The 22664-nt window shown below is 34.0% G+C and overlaps 1 protein-coding gene across 6 annotated transcripts in view; it reads right to left on the reverse strand.

Moving 5' to 3' along the window:
- The window catches only part of LOC118263227 (protein nervous wreck), a 182945-nt gene that overhangs the window by 35733 nt on the left and 124548 nt on the right, over positions 1-22664 (reverse strand). For all 6 annotated transcript variants that reach the window (XM_035575072.2, XM_035575088.2, XM_050703951.1 and 3 more), the window contains one exon: positions 13663-13748. In XM_035575072.2, coding sequence (XP_035430965.2) covers positions 13663-13748 — 86 coding nt within the window. The remainder of the gene's footprint in view (positions 1-13662; positions 13749-22664) is intronic.

The raw sequence follows: 22664 nt of genomic DNA on the forward strand, positions 1-22664 counted from the left end.
TACGGCACGTAATGCCATTGTACTATGTACACTCACTTTTCACCATATGTGTTATAAATCCCATGTAAGGTGGTGAGTGATACGTTGTCAAAAACTTCATTTTCAGCGAATTGAATCATACCAATTTAATCTTTTACCTACGTAAAATTTTTGATAAATATTTTTTGCCTCAATTTTACTGAAAAAATCGAACACCGTCTATAATTGGAGTCTGCTATTTTTTAGGACGAATTTACGAGCAAAAAATCTGTGAAAACGTAAAAATATACCCCAGATGGCAGTTTGCTGGTTAAAATTTAGTGCAGGGGTTAACTACGTTAACCCGAAACTGCGCGCTTCAGTATTTTAAAAAAACGCTCTACCTATTTCGGTCCCGGAGACCTTAAACCTCGTGTTAAAAATATTTCAGCTCTCAGTTTGCCTGAAGGCTGGAAATAGCTTCTATATTTATTACAAGTTCAACTATTTTCAAGTTTCGTTCTTAAATAATTTCTTTTGTTATTGTTTATGTTTGTTTCACAACAAGCGAGTGTTTGTTTCGACTTATATTCTTAATTTAGCTCTGTTAAACTACTTCCAGCAAAGAGATTAGATTTCCTAGAAAAGTAAGGTACCTCTTAGTGTATATTATAATCTAATAGTTTCTCATTTTGTGGCAGAACTTCTTTTTTGACAGTAAAATCATTCATTGACTTCTCTTGCCTTGGATGAGGCCATAGAGTGTCAGACTCATATTAAAAAACACCCCGTTCTTTAATGTCCTTAATAAGTTTCAAAATAACAAAATATTCCAAAATTAAGGTAGTTGGAACTTCACTTCGGAGAGCCTTGCTTAAGCAAGAGTGATACTACGGCAGCCGGCAACGTACTCCTGCTTTGAACCAGAATCCCGGTAGGACATGAAACTGTTTCATCGAAGGACTCTTTACATAAAACTCCTGACATAAGTTTCTAATTAGTGACTTTTACATAAATTCAAGTAATGTTGTATTATGTTTTTCAAAAAACTTTGAGTGCACAGTTGGTACGGTGGCTGGGCAAACAGCTACCGCGCAACGTGTAGCGGGTTCGATTACCGCACGGAGCAACTCCTTGTGTGATCCACAAAATGTTATCTCGGGTCTGGGTGTGAGGTTGTTGTGATATATGTTTGTAAACACATTCACGATAAAGGAGAAAATCCAAAACGACGTTTAAAAAATACTATGATGATAATGTAAATGGTAAGTAATTTATTATTGCCTAAGTGAGAATGGGGTTGCAACAATTAATGGACGAGCTGACCGAATTTCACGACAAATGTCAGTTTCACGGTCTGTGTTTGCGGTCACTGACCTCTGTGTTGGCGGTGACAGATACGAATACATGACTGACCAAACAAACATGTATTAAACCTCTAGCTGTTATTTTTACTAGTTTTTATTACATAATACTGACTATATTATATATTACTTATTGACTGCACGGTTGGTGCGGTGGCTGGGCAACTGGCTGCCGCGCAACGGGTAGCGGGTTCGATTCCCGCACGGAGCAACTCTTTGTGTGATCCACAAATTGTTGTTTCAGGTCTGGGTGTCATGTGCATGTGAACTTGTATCATTTATCATTTATCATTTATCGCAACTTATTCTATAATCGCAACTCACTACTGTTCGTGAAAATCTATAATTGGCTTTTTGTCACATTATACCTCATTCTTGAATAAAATTGTACAGCTGTTGGTTTTCCATGTGTTTACTTGTATACATAAAGATAAAATATCAAAATTGACACACACATACACAACGTCACGCTTTTTATCCCCGAAGGGGTAGGCAGAGATGCACATTATGGCACGTAATGCCGCTATACAATGTACACCCACTTTTCACCATTTTGTGTTGTACTAGTGTTGTACCCATGTAATAGAGGGTGAGCCTATTGCCATATCCTGGACATAATTCCAGACACCGTGCTACTACCGAGAAATTTTCGAAAATCCGAAAAAAGCCTAGTAATACTTTTGCCCGACCCGGCAATCGAACCCGAGACCCCTTGTTCGGCAGTCGCACTTGCACCCACTCGACCAACGACGCAGTCAGGCAGGCAGGTATCAAAATTGAATCAAACGTTTTTAGGTTTAATTTATAACATATCTCTATGATTAATCTTTGATATTGTTGATGATAATGGTTACTTAACACCACTCTTACGAAATTTTAAATTTTAAAACTAAACCAAAGCAAAGCTTTCTTTTAAACTTGAACTTTGAAAATACGATCTGCAACTTGCCACGCGAGAGTGGAAATTGTGACACAACTTTGTAAGAGCAAGGCAATAAATAGTCCAGCAGTGGACCACCATGTGGAGATTTAATTCAGTTAGTATAATTATCACAATAGTTGCAGGGACAAACTTTTGTACTTTAAGGCTGCATACAAAAAGTTACAGATTCACCTCAGTGAGTGCAATTAGAGAGGTTTATGTGGATGGAAAGTCGACTGACAGCGATGAAAAACTAAATCACAAAGATATAAAATAAATCGAAAATCACGTAAAATTTAAGAGTCTTTAAATTAAACGTATACGGTCATTATACACACCCATTGTATTAATATTCTCATTGTTATAAGAGAGTTCTATTTATTTACGCATCTTAATGCTAGATTGGTCAAACGGTAGGGAAAAATATTTCTCTCTCAGGACATCCTTCCCATCAAAACAGATGTTGGAAAAAACAAAACTGCAAGCAACACAATAGAAAAAGCATAAGTCGGCAAAATCCCCTAGTACTTAAGTAACAATGGCTGTCTTTCCCATTAAAGCCACGAAAAAGAAAAATGAACTGTAAAAAGAAATAAATAAAAACTAAAGTTGCATAGCTTGGAAACCGACTATGGCAATATGTATTTGTTTTTAATAGAATGAGCTACCTTTCGAGTATTGTTAAAAATATTTTGTATATTACATAGAGTTAGCTGAAAATTCACTTAAAAAACTGTTACTGGTTGTTACGGACTAATTAATTAATATTTTTTTTATATTTTACAAATATTATGTTTGTTTTTTTTTTTTATTGCTTTTATTATGATACTTTCGGGGTTCTTCGAATTATATCAGTACAAATTATAACTATAAGTAAGCGCCAATCATAGATGTAGACATAATATTATAATTGGTCCTGCTTCAAATCATTAATGTCATAATCGCAATCTTTCTTACTTGTATGATGACATGAATGAAAGTAATGGAAACTAAGGAAGTACTCATAAGAAACGTGAGCTGTTATTTCTAGTTGCCCTATGAGACGAAAGTGTGTGCTTTCGTATGTCAATAAAACATGCCACGGTAATACATATTATAGACACAAAATCATACTTTGACCGTTTGCCAATTTAGTTCGGAATCTAGCCCTAATTACACACGACATAGAGACGAATTTCGCCTTATTTCAATGGGCAGCTAGCGCACGTAATTGGTGCGGGCTAGAAAATTAGGTCTTCTAATGATTGGTACTAGACATCCCGCATACCCTTTGTCTAACTTCTAGCTTTCATTAGCATTCCAAATCACTAAATTTAGCTTCTCTACTGATCTTGTAACAGACCTCGGTACTGTATGTATGTATTTACCTACTTAATTATTAGGTATATACATACACATATATGAAAGTACATATGTAGCTACATAAGTTGATAAAAACATTGCACCTGCAGCTTCGCCCGCGTCATTAAATGGCACATATAACACAAATAAGGATAGTAAAGGCCTCTACTACCTTCTCTAGCCTAATGTCTATCTCACAGAAATCAAATCACAAAACGCTTTATTATAACGTGAAACAAAGACAAAGAACAACACTAATGTGTAAAGTTCAAGTAAAATTATGATAACCATTTACACTAACAAAGATTAGTTTTTCTCAAAATAAACTTAAGTCTTATTAAAACCTACACAGAATCTATAACGCCCTAGCAATTGCAAAAAATCTCATGCTTATTACATTGAAATCAAAACAAAGCTTTTTCAATGTGGGTGGAATCCTTTGTAACTAGTAATCGGATCGTTTATTTTCATACCTGCATTTTTCTCTTAACATGTGGGTTGTTGTGTATTTTACACCCACATTCACGACCTTTGTTCTGACTCCCGTGTAACAAGATATAAGTTTATTGCAACTAAAAGGGTATTTATACTCCATGTGGGTGCAATCAATAAAACATTTTATTTTTAAACGGATAAAGTTTAATCTGAAATAACGTTTATTTATTTGACATCACTCCTACTATTTATGTAGGTGTCGTAAGATCTGACAAAGGGATAAAGCATTTGGCAAATATGAAGAAAAGAAGCACCGCTCTCTGATTAACCTGTAAGCTCTTAAACTGTAATTTCTAATTCGCCGGCCAAGTGTGAAGATTATGGCAAAGAAGTGTCACGGTTGTAGATCAATGTGATTTTTTAACGATCGATATCTCCAATGTAACTATGTATTTCATTTTACCTATACTAAAAAAAACAGACTATTACATTTACAACACTGTCAAGAAATAAAAAGCCCTAAATTACATTACAAATATTAATAATTATAATTATACAAAGATACATACTCGTTTTCTATTAATCAATTCAAATGAACGATATTAAGTGCAAATGCGTGCATTATGTCAATCAGCATATTCAAATTAGTTAATGCAATGATATGTCCCTGAAATAGTCGGCTATTCATTAAGGATTCATAAAGTATATTCATGTCAATATTCATCTCATTTCGCAGACGTAATTAGAGGAAAAATGAATCTTTTCTATCTGTGTTTTTTAAACTTATTTAAGTTTAATGGGAATGTTTTTGACAATGGATTGTCAGATTTATTTATAAATGCTATGATATTGAATATGGGATTGTTATTACCATTTAATTCCTGAAAGGTTACGCACATTCTTCACCAGTTTGTCATGGGTTTCATTAAATAGGGGGTGATCCTATAGTCGTATATCAGCTGCAATACCAGAATTCATGTATTTACGAAAAACAGAAGAACCGCATTATACTTTGGCCGACTCGATCCACCAAGCAGTGTAATGTTTACATCATTACTCAATTAACAAACAAACAAATCCAATCTATTTTCTTAACAAATCCGTAATCCGTTGAGAAGATCGGATTATCTAGTTACACGAAGGCGTTAAGCTCATTTTGTTATCTTAAATCGAAACAAAACAATACGAGTTTATTTTAGTTTATTTGTAGATTTACAATGAAAATATCTTGAAACGTTTTTCGTAGAAATGGCGCGTGGGTTGGCTTAGCTTAGAAGTAGGTAGCTCGTTATTCAGAGCGTGAAATGTTAGGTATCTAGGATTTAAAGTAGTACTTAGTGCTTATAAATATGTCTAGGGACAACCGGAGGGAGGTTCAGATGTCACACCTACTTTCGCTTTATTTATTCAGAAAATAAGTATATTACTGTGAGAGTTATACTCGTGGGATATTAATATTATTGTGACTATTGTATAATGGCTGTTACCCGGAGTTTTGAATGGTGAGAGAAAAATAAACTGTAACTTTTATGAATCTTCTTAGCTTCTTTGCTGTCTCTAGACAAAGATTGCACCGTGGTAACAATGTTGAAGTCATATTTTTATAATAAATAGATGTTAACATTTATTATTAAGATGCAATAAATTAACATCTACGTACTTATTATTTTAGAATTAGATTATTTTTTATATATTTTTAAGACTGATGTTACTAAAAAATCACCACTTCAACGCGGAGGTAAGCCACTAGTGTTGAAACGAAGAAAACAACAAACCACGAAAGTATTTTCTTCAAAATTTCCTTAATATTATTAAAGTAGGTATTATATAAGTTCTTGTCATTCTACATGAATGACAAAAATAATAAGAGTTCACTTTTAATTTCCTAGAAATACTATCTTGAGTTTCTTGAATAGAAGTTTATTTAATATCGAGATATCTTGATACTCGTTCCTATTTTAAGATTTCTATTAGCTGCAGTACTTTTTGGTATTTTTAATGATGAAGAATCCTTTTGAACATTATTTTTAAACTTTGCTCCACACTAGGACTTTCTCCTGTGTCGTGGTGCGTTTACAAAGGTACAAGTTCACATAGACATGACATCCAGCACCGAAACCACAATTTGTGGATCACACCAAAAGTTGCTCAGCAGCCAATTGCCCAGCAACCGTGCAAACATTTGTTTTAAATTTGTTGTATTAGTTTTTTTTAACATATTTAAGAAAGTTAATGTCTACGTGTTATTTTTATAAAGATACCTATTGGTAATTGTCTTGCGTGTTCTCCAATGATTGGCAAGTTGTTAGCGACCTGCATCATAACACTCTGCGACATATAATCGGTCTTCTACCCACCTTTGTTCTAATTTTTATTTGGTATTTTATTTATTGATCAAATATACTCTATCAAAAAAGTTAATCTATTTACAGAATTTAGAAATAGTCTGCTATTTATGTACTAGTCTAGAATGTGAGAAATATTATTGTTAGCGAACCGCAGACTGACCAGACGATACTGAATAATGAATACCTAGACGGACTTTAAAACCTAGAAAAGAATAGATTTTTCTATTCTAGAATAGGTTTTAGATTTTCAGGTGAACTTTATGATGTCTAAAATATTTTTGTAACTCGCTAGGAAATAATCTCAATAGTATATTTTGCGGCAAGTTACTTTTTACTTAATCAGTAGTACTTTTGGGTACAAGCATAAGTGAGATCACTGTCTCGTGGGTCGAATGGTACGACTGTCTGGCAAGGGGGCTCGATTGGAAAGGATTTCTGGAACACATATGTACGTATTTAAATCCCATAATTAGTTTGTGCTACCGACTTACCGCTTAAACCGACAAACCAAAGGCTAATTAGTACGAAACTTTTCGAAATAATAGTTTTCCTCGATTCAAAGTTGACATTAAATGCGACACACAATTTATGAATATGAATTTGTTCAAACAAATATGATCTTGTTATACTAAACATAGCAATGAAGCAACTTTAATACAGCCAGGAGATCGAGGATCAAGTCAAGCAAATATCAACACTGTGGTGTGGGAAATTAAGTCGAAAGTAAACAAACTAACCACGAGTCGAGGTCGCTTTGATGGTCTCGTAGGGATTTGTTTAATATCGTCTTTATTTTATGGATAGCAACGTTGACTTTTGTTTGTAGGTAAAGCCACGTTGGTGAGGGTTGTTAGTTGGTGCCTCGAGTTAAATGAATTTGCATCCATATTTAAGATCACACCTTAATATCATGGAGTACGTAGAAATTAAAGAGTACCGCCTACTACTACTACTACGATTCGTGATACTTCTTTAACTATAAAGAACTTAAGCCTTATGCAACATTTGATGGTTATACCAGCTTCTGCCAGCTGTTTCGCCCACGTTCCCTTGAGATAAAAACCTGTCACCCAAGTCTGCTTATACACTGTCTGTATACCAAATTTCATAAAAATTCGTTCAATAGTTTCAGCGTGATTGACGGACTAACATCCAAATATCTGAACCAACTTTCATATTTTTATAATATTAGTGTGATTATGTAGATTTAGTTTTTTTTTTAATATTTTAAACAAAAACGCCCGACACGTACGATAATATATAGTTAGCTTTGAACAATGTTACAATAAAAATTCCACCCATCTTTTATTAAATTTCACAAAAATCCAAATATAAATTTTGTAAGCAAAATTGTACCGTATTTTATTTTATACGCGATAGGATTAAAAATTGATACGATAATGGTTAAAACAATAATCTTTTCGATGAATGTTGTATAAGGCGATTGTACAAAGCTCTTAATGAAATTGAAGTAAATAATATCATTATAAAAAATACTCGTACGTACGTTTTCAACCAATAGTTTGTTATATTTTATACGAAAATTTATTTGTAAGTAGTGTTTTAATATGCGTTATGGTAGTCCGGATGTTTAAGTGAGTTTGAGAATGTGAGTTTTTTCGAGTTAAAAGTAGGTACTGCTTTAGATTATTTAGACACCACTGTGATAGACAGTGAAGGAAAACATAGCAAGGAAATTTTAATTTATAGTTACTAATTATAAGTTTGAAATCGCCACCCGTATTAAGCAAGCTTGGTGATTAATGTTCAAGCCTCAGTATTAGTGTGGGAGGACACTTGGATTTCAACATAAAAATTCACATACACATGACACCCAGACCCGGAACAACAATCTGTGGATCACACAAAGACTTGTTTCGTGCCGGAATCAAAACCACGACACCTTACACGGCAGCCAATTACCTACCCACCGCGCCAACCGTGCAGTAACTGTTTGGATAATCATGATATTATATGTTATCTTATATTGTTTTAACACAAAGACTTTTATGAGAAGAGTTTTATATAATTAGTAATTTATATTCCTATTAGCTGTTAAGAGCACTTGTACAAATTTCAAAGATCAAGTCAAACTTAAAATTTCTGAACTTCCACTTTATAAGTTATGTTGGCTTTAACTTAGCACAGTAAGGTTTAATGCTACATAATATAAGTCTATAAAATATATCAAGATTTTGTTCACAAAGCGAAACTTTTGTTGATTTTATTTAGCACAACAATTAATGAAGACGAATGGATCTTTGAAAAGTTTGTTTTCTAACTTGTACAAAGTTGAGAGTTTAGAATGCAGATAGATGCATTTCTTAAGTAATTGAGTATGACTTTGGGAGTAGCTTATTCAGGAGATCATCCATCATAATATGCTTAAGTTAGTCACAGAGGGACTCTTCATCTTGTGCAGCGTGCGCAGACGCGGCGATGTCGCGCAGCCTATTCTCGACGCGTACGTCGCCGCTCATGATGAAGAGTCCCTCTGTGACTCGAAACTAGTAGAGCTTTTCTCCATTCATTTACTTGAGCAAACTGTTATTTTTTTAGTTAATTTAGTCTCTTGATAGTTATTATAAAAATATGCTTAAGTTATTACCGTAAATACATCTGCCAAGCTAGGGGTTTGCTCTTTAATACTTTCAGAAGAAATTACCTCTTCTTAAGTTATGCAGATTTTTTGACGGGAGTGAGGAAAGTTTTTTTTAAGAAACCTCTGCCCGCCCTGGTTCTTTCTCTTACATCGTGATTGCTAAGTACGCATACAATTAAAAGTATGTATACCTATAATTACACTTACCTATACTTAAAGGACTTTCGACCAAAACTGTTTGCTAACAAGTAACTGAATAACGCATAAGTACAAGCAATAATGTCACACTCTTGTGACATTACAATCTTAACAACAAAAGACAATCTTAATAAACGAAAGTATATTGCATTCTAAAATGTAAACATTTCAAAAATACTGCATTCGCTTCTCTCGTTAGATGTCATTCATACATACATATACACACACATACATAAGAATTAGATTTTCTGTCCCGTTTTTCCAGTGCAAAGCGAAGTGTACCGCCACGAGTTGCCGTCACGCGAGCGTCAAGAACGGATATTAAATATCAGAGGCAACACCTACACGTGTCGTTCCCGCGCCCTACAAATGGCAGAGTGAAATGCATTTCTTCCACCTCAGCGTGCATTTAACAATAATTCGTGCTTCTTACTATACTTAAATCACACTACAAAATAAATAGAATTTTTAAACTGTCAATTACACTGAATGGATTTTGATGAAATTTGGTATACAGACAGGGGCGCGAGCGAAGCCTGGCAGAAGCTAGTATAACCAATAAATGTTACATAAGGCCTAAAGTTCTTTGTAGTTAAATAAGTATCAAGGATCGTAGTAGGTTTTAATTTCTACTAACCCCATGATACAAAGGTATGATGTTTTTATGTGAGTACTTGTTACTCAATCATGTCAAAATTGAATGAAATTTGGAACAGGGGTAGATTATGGTCTGGAATAGTACAACGGCTTTTTCCCGCTAAGCTGCGTGCATAAGGCAGAAACTAGTTTAAAATAAACTTGTAATAGCGAACTAGCATCTAAAGTGAACTTATAATTGCTATCCTTCGAGAAGTGAGATCAATTGTTGGATGAAGGTAGTTATAACTACCTTAACAACCTACTAACTTGAGGAAATAAGTAGTTTAATATAAGTTGTTGTAAAATGCAGGTTTGCAGTAGTTTAGTAAGAACTGCTAACGATGTTCTGATGGAGAAACTATCTTGTTATTGTTATGCTGGGACAATAGTCGTGATGACAAGTTGAAACTCAAGATCTGCTAAATCTTAGCTTGTATAGTAAAACTACATGAAATTAATAAATCCTATTAATATTATAATGGCGAAAGTTTGTATGATTGTTACTCCTTCGTGGCTGACAGGTTAAAATGTAAAATTGGGAATAAGATAAAATTTAGGTCTGGTATAATATGTAGGCCACGTTTTATCTCACGTGAACGCGCTGCAAAACCGCTGACAGAAACTCTTAATTACATATTACATTCAATTTTAAGATTGAACTCACCAAATAATGTTGAATTTGTTTGTAATCATAACTCGTAATATGTAAAGGCTTCTGTTGGACTAGTATTTAAAATAGAATGTTAAGAATAATATAAAACAACACAATGGCAATTAAAACAGAATAATCTAAGTTCAGAACAAAGTTAGAAAATTGTACCGAAAACTTACACATCCTGCTAGTAAAATTTACCACTAATTCGTCATTGAGGTAAAAGGTAACTAGTGGACCAGTGTCGAGTACAAATACATCTCGTTAATCGAAGTGGTGTCCCTTTGAAATGTACCAGCTTACAGTGTTGTTTGGTAATTGCAGCACGTTTTGGCCAGAATTTGGTTTGCTTCTAACTCGATGGATCTGTATGTTGGACGTTGGATAGTGTGTACGTGAATTTGGAGTAATGGTCTTATTTTGACCTGTAATTTAGTACTTTGAGTATACTGGAAACTAAGTTTTTAAATTATTCTAAGTCCTATCTTAAGACGAATGAAGTTCCGGAGCTGCTGATTGCCTAGCGGGTTTACTGGGCCTCCGGGTAGAATAGCAGGAGTAGGAACGGAGTGGTTTTAAGTCAGAAGGAATCTGACACTCCTTCTCACCTTGCCAGAAGCCGCAGGATAATTCCCACCCACCCTTAAAAAAACGACCGATGAAGATGTCAAAACTGAAAGAGGCAAACTCCTCTCTAAATAAAGAAAGAAAACATTGCAATTGCTTTCCTCTCCATTATTCAGCTAATAAAATCGTTTTGAAAACCACAAATCCAGACGTCTTACGTTTGAAGAAATGAAATAAATTATCTACGAGTGGATTTTAAAACAAGCAAATTGTATTTTTATAAAGCGAGCTTACAGCGAACCACTCAACTTTTTCAATTTCCCTTTGAATTTATACTTTGAACAAATAATGAGAAATGCAAGACTTTTATGGAATGGTTATCTTTAAAGGAAGGAAAGTCTGATACGACGTTTGACGGCCCTGAACGTGTCGCATTCGGACACTGGTCACGGTCGGTCAATGACCTCGACCCGTTTGCGATTCGGATGTAACCAATGCACGAGACATAATCTCATCCAAAGGATTGTTAAGTCGTACTATCCGTACAATCGAGAGGTACAAAGAAATTTATGTTAGTATAGGTATATATTTAATTTAGTGAGTAATATCTTAAAAAGATTTTTATTAGTTATTGGAGAAAAAGTTATGCCATTTAATGAACGAATTATAAATTAGGTTAGTATTATTATCATGTACAAAATAACACAACAAGTGCATTCAATTGCCCGTATTTCACTCTTTCAAACTAAAATAACACGACTACGATATCTCGTAGCACGTGCTACGCTGCATTGCTACGACAGTGCTACGAACTTTGAAAGAATTTTTTTATAACGCCATCTATCAGAAACAGATTGAACTAACGAGTCCTTGGATATCATTAAATATTAATTCATAAACTGATAAACGCAAGTGTACACTGGTGCAGAAAATTGATCGACTTTTTGTCGTGCGTTTTTTGTGAGTATAATAAATACCGTATTTGAATGATATTTGTTAGTTTTTAAGTGCTTTAGAACATGAGAGACAGCAAAAACATTGTATTTGAGAAAAGAAATACATCATAGTATATTTATTGCCCTTTGTTAATATAAAGTAATATTACAGTTTATTTTAACCGATAATACACCGCCACCGATTTACTATAGACTTAGGAAGTTAAGCTTTAGACTAGGTTCGCAAGAAGTAGCGCGTTAGTCACCTTTATGAATGCGTCTTTACGTTGCACTCGATATGCAATTGATATCGACATTATTTACTAGATGGCACTACTGTATACTACCAAGAAATGAAAAAGTTTTTCGCTAACTTTTTATTATTGTGCTTTTAGTAATCAACGTTTTTTTTTTCAGTTTTCATAAACAGTAGCTTTTTTTTATTGCTTTCATAAACAGTAGCATTGACACCGTAGATTGAGCAAACTTAAGCCAAGCAAATTATATTATGAAAAAATAGCAATTGAAAAAATGTTTTTTTGGATATACATATACTAAATATTATACAGAGTAGTAGTGTAGTGATACGTTGCAGCCAGTATTAGCTGTCGCAAAGCAAATTCATTAAAACTAAGAGATTCATATAATTTCTTTCGAAACTAATTTAATGAAAAGCTAAATCGAAACTAATTCATTTTAAGTTGTGTAGACATTAATATAAGATACGCATAGCAACGCATATTAACTAATAGAAATCAGATGTTCGCTAGCTTCGTAATGTAAGCCCCATATATATTAGAGGTCCTTGAAATAGGCAATAATTGGGGATTATTCGGCCCCTCTGCTTAATTGGGTGAACAAAAAGTTGAAGTTTATATTTGGTATCGATCGACACTTGAGCATGAGATTTGTTACAATCCCCACGTCTGGCGAAGTATACTTTTAAAAATCTAAATAATCTATTGGAATGTTGTTTTATAAAGAAAGGGATCAAAAATATTACTGTATAAAATAGGGTCAACAGTAATATGTGTACACCCAGTGACTATAAGTGCAATAATTTATTTTTTGAGAAATAATTAAGACTACAACTAATATTTCGTTCAATGAGCGTTTCGTAGTTTTAATATTGAATTTAAAGGCATTCGCTTTAGAACTGAAATTGCATTGCTTAGCTATTTGCTTTTGCATTTTGGCGTAGCACAGTTAATAAAGTACGTTAGTATAAAATATCAGGTGCTCAATTTTTTTTTTTTAATATCTTGCATTAATTTCAATAGATGATTTATTTAATATTATAGTTTTCGTTTAAATGGTGCGATTCTTGTTATGGTAGCTTGAAAATTTGGTATTTTACGATATTCAAAACTTTGGCCTTTTTAAAAATTTATTGCTTACTTTGTTCATTAATAAAACGCTAGCAATTTATCAAAACTAATCGGATTTGAACTACCAATGTTCTTTTTGTATCTGTATCTAATCTAATTGAAATTGTGATTTAAATAATTGTAATTAGGGTTAATTTGCAACGCATTTACATTTTAACATCTATGGCTGTTGGGCTTAAATTTTATAATATGAACCTTACAGCCAAACCCTCAAACGATATTCATGACATAGTGTAATGGAAATAGAATAAAATTGGGGTTGGACTGTCGTTTGAGGGTTTGGCGGTAAATAGTAATTATAATAGGTACTGACCATTTCTCCTCAGCTCCATCCACCTTGATGTCAGGGATGTTGGGTATCTTCTTGTTGAGGTAAGCTGAAGATATCTTCAGCAAAGCCTGTTGACAAAAGTGAAATGATTTAAAAAAATGTAAAATTCTTTGTAAGGAACAAGTTTTGCTTGAGTTAACTACCTACTCCTTATTACCTATTACTTATTAACTACGGTACCTATTAAAGTGCGGGTTTGATGGTAAAGGCAGCCTTTTTCGAAGAATAGTTTTTCAAGTGTTTTATTTCTGTCAATATTTATTTTATTTCAGATTATATGAGCTTTTAGATTTCACTACATACGCTGTAAAATGGTCTTAAATTGTTTGAAATGATAACGAATTTTATTTGTCATACTTGATATTGTATTTTCAAAGAAACCTACAAATATATAAAAACAAAATCTTGCAAAAGATATTAATTCCCCATAATCCGTGCCTTAACTTAAACTCACTTCACATAATCGACGCATTATATAGGTATAGTGGTTAAATGAAACTCACTGGAAACTCACGCAAATTAAACTTATCTACAACCAAAAATTTAATTCGCACTTCCAAAACAAATCGAGTTTGCTCTAATTAAAACCACTTCATGAGGTGTTGTTAATTAGTACATTCAGTATGGTTTCCTCGGATGTAAAGGCATTTCAGTTTGTGAACGTCAAAGCCTATTCAGTTTTAGTCACGTCTTTGAGTAAATTGAAAAGGATTCAATTGCGTTTGGAACCATGTGACGAATCTCAGATGTAGTGGAAAGTTGGTAATGACAGCTTATTTGGGTGTCGCAACTCTGTGTATCGTGTGGAATGTTAAACAACCTGTATCAGTAGCGGAGTTACTAAAGTTTATCATAACTAGAGAACTAGGTAAACGCAGAGTGTCATACTTATTCTGAGAGATGTATTTAGAGCCATTTTTAGACTTAAAGGACTTTTATATTAGACTGAGACCTCATAGGTTTTTACTAGTGTGAGAACCCCCTTTTTTGAGCGAGGAAAAATAATCTAATTACTTCTTTCCGCCTTTGATGAGACGAGAAGGTGTCTCAGACTTTTAATGACTAAAAACCACCCCATCCTACTCCTGCGTTTCGAACCGGAACTTCGAGGAGCCGCTAGGTAGTCCGCTGTTTCGGGTAGTGATAGCCATGTATCTTAAACCACGATCTCCGAACCGCCTGTGCCGTTTAAACTTTGACCATGGTTCTATTTTAGTAAACATACTACAATGCTAATATTTTAAATTCCATATCATACGATTATCTAAACAAGACACACATACGTATAAGAGAGAATGTTGTATAATTGAGTTTTCACTTTAGAACTAATATGAGTAAGAATCTTTAGATAAAATTATTTTCATATGTAATCCGATTTTATCCCATTATAATAATTTAAATTAAGATAACATTACGGATTCGCAAGAAACACATAAAAGATTACTTACGCCTTTAATTCTTGGAAGAAGTTTTGAGAATTCATTCATACATACAATGTTATTTACATCAATACCAATTACGAGTAACGTTATTACTCCAAAATAGTAATAATACGCGAATCTTTGACTTTCATCCTTCAAATTGTGTATAACAGATTACACTAACATTTTTTTTTTAAGAAAACGATGCCGCACTGTAGTTTATTCTGCTGTCTCGTGGGTGCGTTTACAAACATACAAGTTCACATACACATGACACCCAGACCCGAAACAACAATTTATGGATCACACAAAGAGTTGTTCCGTGCAGGAATCGAACCCGCTACCCGGTCTGCGGCAGACGGTTACCCAGCCACCGCGTCAACCGTGCAGTCAACAGATACATTAATATATAATATTTTAATAGAATAACTTTATCCACTTAGTCGTTCACTCAAATCTAAGTCCAGTGAAGAGTGTTCGCTATGACACTGTGACAGAGGGTCATTGGCTTGTTAGCAAATAAATTATTACCATCAACTTGTCGTGAGTTAGAACTTGCATTAATTATAAGTCCTGAATTAATATTTATAGTTTCTATGTACTTCAATACGATGATCTATTGAACTTATTATTAGATAGACGATATATTGCGTAGAATAAAGTATTGATGCGGTTCTTGGTTTTAGTAATATTTAAAAGTGTTATATGTAGTATCGTGTCTAAGGTTTGGTAGCGTTATTTTTAATGTGTGTAAGGTATTTTCTTCTGTGTCGTTGGTGAATTTTATACATACAAATCACATACCTACCTCTCAAACCTTAGTTTGGTCTGAATCATGAACAATAATGTGGAATCATCATCATCAGCCGGAAGATGTCCACTGTTGAACAAAGGCCTTCCCCTCAAACAATATGTGGATTACATAAAACAAATTCCTTTTGGAAATCGAGTGTTACACGTTAAAGTGCACTAATATCATTTTAATATAACCATGATGTCATTACAGAGCTTGTTATAAGCATATTATTGTATTGTATATGACACAGAGTCCCTCAGTCCTTCAAAGAAATCCAGGTTTGTGTCTGGATAATACGTCAAAGTTGACAGACCGCGAGAGAAGTTTTAAGTATGAGTGACGGGTAAAGGTGACCGATATTTAGGGTTAATTGTATAACAGATGACGGGAAAATCATTGTCAGGTTTACTGAGTATAGATGTCGCGACATTAATTAAGGTATGCTGTGCTCTATAGGGTCCATTTGATGCTCTGAGTATTGAGGAGTACCTATATGTAGTATTGAGAATTTAGTGTTAAAACAGTTTTTAGATACAGAACGTTCACTACAAAAACAAAAGTTATTTCTTAATGCATCCAATGTTTTTGTCGTCCTACGTGGACGACTAAGGGGGAGGCCTTTGTTCAACTGTGGACGTCTTTCTGCTGATGATGATGATGATGATGATTCAATGTTTTTTTTACGATCCTGACGATGTCATCAAGCCATCTAGCATATTTCATGATTACTAAAGTAGATTCTTTGTAAAGTCAATGTAAGTGCTTCTCTAAGTTAAAACAAGGAGTAAAGATTAATGATGTTCTCTTCTATTGTCCGTATCAATATGAGTTTTGAACCCTAATACAATAAGACAAAAGATTCATTTGCAATAAATATGCCTTCATCCCCCACGGGACTGACAGGATATTATTCGGTTTTACTTCCAAATTATTTCGAGTTTCATGATTAGTTTCGACTCCTGACTGTAGTAACTCGTTACAAGCTCAAAATTTATTCATAAGCTATCACGTGGTCGAGATGCACTCGTTTAGATTCGCTATTTTGCCTCTAGTTTAAATAGGTGAATGTATAAAACAAACTATAATATTATGTATGTATCTAAGTATGGGAGTGCCGGCTCGACCGGAGAGATACCACGGCCTTACGGAAAACCGACGTGAAACAACGCTTGCTTTGTTTTTCGTTCGTTGTGTTAGTGAGGTTATTGGAGGCCAATTTTCCCAATCCCCACATCCCCCAAATTTTTAACCCCCAAAAAGCCGACAACGCACTTTTAACGTCTCTGGTGTTTCAAGTGTCCATGGGCGGCGACGATTAGTTACCATCAGGTGATCCATCTAGTCATTTACCGGCTTATTCCATAAAAAAATTATATTTATGAATATGGGTAGTATCCTAAAACTAATATGGTATTAAAAACTTAAGCATAAACAATAAACTTGTTTTATTTTTATCCTAATAGAGTCGTTACAGTTACGTGTATTCTGAATTTTGTATGCACCAGTAAATGGTGGGTTGAACCAGCGAAGTGAATTATGCATTCTATTCGGACGGTTTTAACCCTTGATTTGTAGTGAATGCATCCTACTAATATTATAAGTTTGCGAAAGTTTGTATATTTGTTTGTTATTAACTCCTTCACGTCAAATCTTCTTCGAAGATTATGGCCACTTATTATCCCACAGGAACACGGGCAAAGTCTGGTATAAGCTAGTGGTGCAAAAATCACGCGTATTTCTGAATATCCAAAAGCTTGTTTTGTCGTTAGTCGTCACTGGCTGTCTTAATAACCCTTACAACAAATAAACAAACTATATCTTCTACATCAGTACACACTGAACTCAATCATTCACAGTCGATTCACTAACAAGCCAACTTTGTATCTGAAGTAATACAATTTATTTGGATTCATTCAACTCGATGGCTGTTTGCAACTCAGCGTTTGATACTCATTGAATCACGTAATTCTCTTACCAAGTTCGAACGTGTGACATGTCCGTCTGTCCAATCGTTGTTCAAGTGACGATGACTAGTAGTACGGAGTGAACTATGTGGTCACCATACATTTAGTACTAACTCGGCGTGGTTAGACTCCGTTCGAACTTGATCTTTCACCAATTACAGCGAACACAGCGTATCCAAGTTTCAGCAAAAGTTGGTGATTAATTTAAATTGTTTGATTAAGTTAAATTGATGTTCTCATTTAACGCAACACGCTTTTATTGATTGAGCCTCGAACAGATGTTGGGGATTTATTTTCATCAGTTATCTTTGAAATAGATTTTCTTGTCAGATTCGTAATTAATAATAATTATTTATTTTGTTGTTCAGTGTTATATAATGTTTAAGTTGTAGCAGCTTTGAGCATCTTAATTAAAATAAAATCGTAGAAAAATATGAGAAGATGGATTTAGATATACATACCTTTTCATATGACTAAAATGTCAGACCCTATACGCGTTACTGTAAAGTTCAGGATACATTTAGACTTAAGATTTTTCTGATTCAAAAGCTAATCAAAAATATTACAACAACATTTTTGAAAGCGATACTTCACACGACCTAAATCTCGAATACACTTTCTCCACATTGATCAAATGCTCGTTATATTGCCGGGAATTCCCTTTGATTGCAACTGAGAACCTCTCTATTCATGCTCAATGTATCTGCAGTAACTTGCTACCACAAGTCTTAAGTACCTACGTGTGATACGTTAAACTCGATTCAAATGCGAGTTTCGAAGAGAATCGATTCAGTGCCCATGTATCGCAGCGCAGCACTTTCTAAACTCTTGCGTCGCTAACAAGCATCCTGGATAAGTTTCAGAAAGGTTTACGTGATAGAATTGAAGATTTAAAAGTAGAAGCTATGTGTATAAAGTTTTTGCTAAAGGTAAAATTCTATAGTTATTTTGCCTGTTCTTGATTGTTTATTTTGATTCGCCACTGATCACATGATGTTGTTATGATAATTAGTAATTAAAAATTAAGATTGTTGTACCAAAAATCAGATCGACCAGTCGTCAGGAAATGGGTATAATTCTAATTACTAAAGACCCAAATCAACAAACGGGTCAAGCTTAATAAAACCAGTTAAATAATTATATTGTAAAAAACTAGTAGTCTATTCTACATATATTTGACGCTTTCTGGCTGAATTGGCTTTTATCTCTGGCTGTACCCCTACTACGAATTTGTTCTAGCCGGTCACTCACAGCGTTGAACGCGTTCTAATTTCGATTACTTTAAATGTAAAGCAAACTCATACTAAGAGTACTACAAAAATGCATATAAAAATTATATTATTGGGTCCATTGCTGAATATAGACTTCTCTAAAGATGTCCAAATTAGTTAATTTAGACTAAACTGCATATTTTTCCCTTCATTATAGTATTAGAGACCGATTTAATACAATAACGTATTTTTATGCAATTTGCTTATTAACAAAGAATGCATACCGTGAAGCATCGTTAAGAAATCGTTAACCTATCATATAAGTACCGTAATCTATTCGTATTATGTATAAACAGCTTATTATTGTCACGATCGATATGTGAACGAGCATGCCTTATTGCTAACCAGTGAGTTTTTATCATAGAATAGTGCTATGAGTAAAATACAAGTACCATTAAAGCGCTTTTTAACCGAAAGACTAGGAAGCTCAATAAATATATGGAAATGACACTGATATGTATCACAATTAACTCCATTTCCTTAAATTGGGGTTTTCACTTTTATCGGTAGATAAAGGCTTAAATGATAATTGGTTCAACACACTCGTTAGTAGACGCGATCCTCCCTAGTTAAAATCAAGGTCATTCTATTAATATCATTAAACATATTAATTACATTTACCAGATAATTCCTATTACCTAGAATGAAACCCTTAATTATAGGTTTAATTATGTACATCCGAGCTCATTAGACATTGATATACATACATATACACTGCCTCACCGTTAACTAAGAGCCATTAATACTGTAATTTGATAGAGTTCATTATAGACATGATAAAGAGCTATGAAATGACTTGGGACTTAAAACTGTGACAAATTATTTACAGTGACCTAACTGCCCTTTCAAACGTGGGGATTATATTTAACTCATTTTTTGAAACGTGGAAAATCATCCGATATCTTCTCCCGTCCTGGGCGAGGCAAGAGGGAGAGAGACTCTTACTGACTAAAAACTACCCGGTTCCTATACCTGATCGGAATTAACACACTCTAAAGGGGACTTATTTCAGTATTTTACCTCATTTTACCCCCAATTATGTTCCCAATTTATATGCTATTTAGACAGAACCTGAAACTGAAGAGTATTAACGTATTTCGCTCGATGATGATGATGATGATTAAGTCTATACATCAGATTGAATCACCCGGTGATGGAAGCTAGGTAATATTATATCGTCAACCAGCTCGATTAGTGAGCCCAGTCAACTTTGACATTGACCGCTCGGGACATTTTAATCTCGCAGCTTTATCGATCTGCAGCCGGCGAACTGAGCCACGGCCAAGGGAGAGTTATACCCATCTCTATACTAAGTATTATAGCCATTTTGTAAGTGGTGCAATGATTAGTATCATGGTTGGATTAGTCTTTAAAGAAAACTAAGTGATGTAAATTTTATTAGAATCATATTATCATATCATATCAACAGTTTAAAAGTGACCACTGCTGACCAAAGGCTTCTTCTCGCACGGAGAAGGTTTGAGCATTAATCGCCACGTTTGCTCAATGTCTTAAACCGGGCCAGAATCAAATATTATGTTGAAATATTTTTGCTTTGAGTTCCGTTCTATTTTCTTAATGTTTCTGATAATATCTATTCCTAATTTTAATACGTACGATGATTACTTGACCAATAAATCAAATAACAGTATTTTCAACTAGAAATAAATTATTTAATTCAATTTCATTTAAAAGTAAAACGACCACGATTACTTACTGCTGTTCCATCAAAAAGTAGAGAACAATGTCGATTGTATGTAGATTTATCTAAAAATAAACATTGTAACAGCCTATATGTCAGCTGTCGAGTTATTAATCGTTGTTTACTCGAACGGTCGAACACGTGCCGAGGTATTCAGTTGCTACCTATATATAACCTAACAAATTACTGTACTGAAAGGTTACTGTAGTCTGACCACATGTTTCATGGCCATATTGGAAATTATACTTTATTACGTAGCCAATAAAAGCTTTTGTTATCTTGTGTATGACTTTTACTGTATAATTTTCTGCTTCATAGCATTATGTGACATTGAAGCTTATGTTCTCTGAATGACTAAGCTGATACAGTTTTCTAGGTTATTGTGGGTGAATATTTTTAAAGTTACTGTGTTATCATATTATTAACTCTGGCGCGGTTTCACCTGCTGCTCGGCTCCTATTGGTTATAGCGTGATGTTTTACCCTATAGCCTTCCCTCAATAAATGCACTATCCGACACAAGAACAATTATTTAAATAGGACCGGTAGTTCCGTAGATTAGCGAGATCAAAAAAACAAACTTTTCAGCTGTATATGTATAATAGTGTACTCACTAATGTTACAAGTGACATGTGAGTTTACAACCAGATGTAAAGTTATGTAAGTCTTCTGTGATAATAATTTGTAAAATAAATTGCTAGGTACTAGGTAACATAGTAGACGAAAATGTTTTTTTTTTTAATGTTTTTCCTTGATACGAATACATATTGTTGCTATAAGGAAAATGAAATGATAATAATTTTCTTTTAATCATGGGTTCCCAACCTTTTCTTGGTCAAGGACCACTTAACCATTCTTGTTAGGTTAGGGACCACTATTGTTATTATTTTTTTACGCTATTCCACATCAAGATTTTCTCCAGAGTCTTAAAAAAATAGTGACTTTTGGATTATTAATATCAGTTTCTCCTGTTAGTTGTCTTTTTTGTGACAGGTTTAATTTTAGTTATAACCGTGTTTTAAATGAATAGAGGTATTGTCTTAAGTATTTTTTTTCATTGAGTGGACCATATTCTTTCTTATGAAGACCACTGGTACTCCACAGATCACCGGTTGGTAACCGTTCATCTATCTACTAAGTACCTTATACTTCTTAAACTTTGTTCATACATCGAACCTTTGCTACACAAGTACTTAAAATGTTTTCAATTTGTTCGAAAACAACATTTTAAAGTCAATCGTCACATATTGAGTGAACTTCTGTTGAAATATTGTAAGCAAACAATTTTCAAATAGCTGGGGCGCTCGTTTCTTTCGAACGTTAGTAAACTTTGTTGGAAATTAATGGAACACTTCATTTTTGCTTTGATGCATATTTGTAATGAAAATATGGTATTTAAACAGTTTTGAATGTTTTTGTAGTACTTGAGTGCAGTGTATATCTCTGTATTTATTACAAAAAGTGACCATGATTTAGGGTTGCAGCAAAGGAGTGTCTCACTTCATGGTAAATGATAACAAAATAACTGAGCAGTGCTGTCCGAGATAACACGTATTATAAGATGTTGTTGGCGTATATTGATAATTTGTAGGTTAACAAATCTATTAAAAGTAATGCTGTCTATAGCTTTCTGAAATCTAAAACGTATGGAAAAGATTGATATACATGTCGTATGTATAGGTATATATCGTGGTGGCCCGGTGGTTTCCGCCCGCTTCTTATGCAGATATGAGTGTGTGGGTTCGAAACCTACCAAGAGCAAGTACCAATGTGACTTTATCCGAATTATACGTACTTTCTAAGATCATTTAGACACCAGTGACAAACGATG

Source organism: Spodoptera frugiperda, chromosome 25, assembly GCF_023101765.2.
Source record: "Spodoptera frugiperda isolate SF20-4 chromosome 25, AGI-APGP_CSIRO_Sfru_2.0, whole genome shotgun sequence".
Taxonomy (NCBI): domain Eukaryota; kingdom Metazoa; phylum Arthropoda; class Insecta; order Lepidoptera; family Noctuidae; genus Spodoptera; species Spodoptera frugiperda.